Genomic DNA, 2,223 nt, shown 5'->3' on the forward strand with positions numbered 1-2,223 from the left:
GTGTGTGTGCAGTGTGTGGTGTTGTGAGTGTGACGTGTGTGTGCAGTGTGTGTGCAGTGTGTGGTGTGTGACGTGTGTGTGCGATGTGTGGTGTGTGAGTGTGACGTGTGTTTGCAGTGTGTGGTGTGTGAGTGTGATGTGTGTGCAGTGTGTGGTGTGTGACGTGTGTGTGCAGTGTGTGGTGTTGTGAGTGTGACGTGTGTGTGCGATGTGTGGTGTGTGAGTGATGTGTGTGCAGTGTGTGGTGGTGTGAGTGCCAGCATGTACGTGAAACACAGGTGAGGGCTGCGAGTCTGTCAGCCCCGCCTTCTCTTCCTTGTAGAGGACGGGGCATGAGTGGCTCCTCCCTGTCACAGCCGGGGTGCTGACTGAGCACTGGATCTTGCTCCTGGGCTTGCGGTTCCCCGGTCCGGAACACACTGACGGCTGTCCCTGTTCCCTCCAGGACGGCTGTTCTCAGCGAAGGGCCTTGCACGCGCTCCTGAGCAGCGGCCATGGGCCTGCTGGCCTTCCTGAAGACGCAGTTTGCGGTGCACCTGCTCATCGGCTTTGTGTTCGTGGTGAGCGGACTGGCCATCAACTGTGCCCAGCTCTGCATGCTGGCGCTCTGGCCCCTCAGCAAGCAGCTGTACCGCCGCGTCAACTGCCGCCTCGCCTACTCGCTCTGGAGCCGTGAGTGTCACGAGGGCCCTAATGCTCCCCTGAGGGCAGGTGCACTCGGCCCTAGGACAGGGAATTGGGGCTGCTCTGGACTGGCAGAGGTTCATCCCTGTCTCAGAGATGCTAGAAAAGTGCTCAGCCTGAGCCTTTACTAGGTTGAACCACGGGATGTTCCAACATGGGACCCTTTTGACCAGCAGAAATGGCAATTTCTCTATCTCGGCCACCATGGCTCCATGGTTAGGCTGCTGGCCACATGCACTGGGGCTCGTGGGTTTGAACCTGGCCCAGGCCAGCTAAAACAACAATGACAACTACAACAAACAAAAAAATAGCCGAGTGCCTGTAGTCCCAGCTACTTGGGAGGCTGAGGCAAGAGAATTGCTTAAGCCCCAAGAGTTGGAGGTTGCTGTGAGCTGTGATGCCATAGCACTCTACTGAGGGCGACATAGTGAGACTCTGTCTCCAAAAAAAAAAAAAGAAAGAAAAGAAAAAGAAGAAATGGCAGTTTCTTGTGTTTAAATATGGTACTTTGGGTATTTTTAAACTAATAAAAATAAAGAGGGTACTAAGCTCAGGCCACCCGCTACTGAGCTTCAACAGGGATGGACATGGCCCCCGCGTGTCCCTGTACATGAAGCCACCCCAGCACCAGAGTATTCTGCAGAGGTTTCCGCATGGGCTTCTGGAGGAGAAGGACTCTTTCTTCCCTGCAAATTAAATACCTGCGGGTAGCTGCATGCGCCTGTGCTTGTGTGTCTGTTTTTATATATAGAAATCCAACTTTCACCTGTCACATGGACAGACCTAAAAGCTTGATGACACCCACTGCTGACAGGTGACTGCTCAGCCCTGTTAGTGGGCATGTATGTCAGCGCATCCCTGCAAGGCAGTTTGGCAACAGCTATCCCTAGTTTAAATGGGCTCGGTGCCTGTGGCTCAAGTGGCTAAGGCGCCAGCCACATACACCCAAGGTGGCAGGTTTGAATCCAGCCCGGGCCGCCAAACAACACTGATGGCTGCAACCAAAAAAAAAATAGCCAGGCACTGTGGCAGGCGCCTGTGGTCCCAGCTACTTGGGAGGCAGAGGCAGGAGACTCGCTTGAGCCCAGAAGTTGGAGATTGCTGTAAGGTGTGATGCCACAGCACTCTACCAAGGGGGACAGCTTGAGGCTCTGTCTCAAAAAAAAAAAAAATAGTTTAAATGGTTATACTTTTCAATTCAGTTATTCCACAAAATGAGACTGTAACCTGGAGAGATATTTGCAAAAGTATGTCCATGGCCAGGAATTCTCATTTCATCATTTTTACATTGGCATATCACTGGCAGCAACGTGAGGGCCTCTCATGGAGACTATGCTATGTCCATACGGTGGGGTCCTGTGTGGCTGTCAAGGAGAGCAAGGACCACCTTCCCTCACCTTCAGAAAATGTTTTTAAGCCAAAGAGGGAGGTATACAACAAAGTAAATAGTATGCTGTCACTTACACTTTGGTTTTTTAGAAAAGACACAGTGTGTGTGTGGTGTGCCCGTGCATCTCAGGGTCCTGGGAGGAGGCAAGA

At 52.3% G+C, this 2,223-nt stretch overlaps 1 protein-coding gene across 2 annotated transcripts in view; it reads left to right on the forward strand.

The window, feature by feature from the left end:
- Nucleotides 1–2,223, forward strand: part of AGPAT3 (1-acylglycerol-3-phosphate O-acyltransferase 3) — a 95,444-nt gene that overhangs the window by 69,742 nt on the left and 23,479 nt on the right. The window contains exon 2 of one of the 2 annotated variants that reach the window (XM_023518086.1): nt 446–672. In XM_023518086.1, the coding sequence (XP_023373854.1) occupies nt 495–672 (178 nt within the window). In that variant the 5' untranslated portion in view covers nt 446–494. Of the gene's footprint in view, nt 1–292; nt 673–2,223 lie in introns of those variants that run through there. The other variant, XM_003798082.3, reaches the window with a different exon arrangement.

This window comes from Otolemur garnettii, unplaced genomic scaffold, assembly GCF_000181295.1.
Source record: "Otolemur garnettii isolate 467f Iridium unplaced genomic scaffold, OtoGar3 scaffold00128, whole genome shotgun sequence".
NCBI classification, from domain to species: domain Eukaryota; kingdom Metazoa; phylum Chordata; class Mammalia; order Primates; family Galagidae; genus Otolemur; species Otolemur garnettii.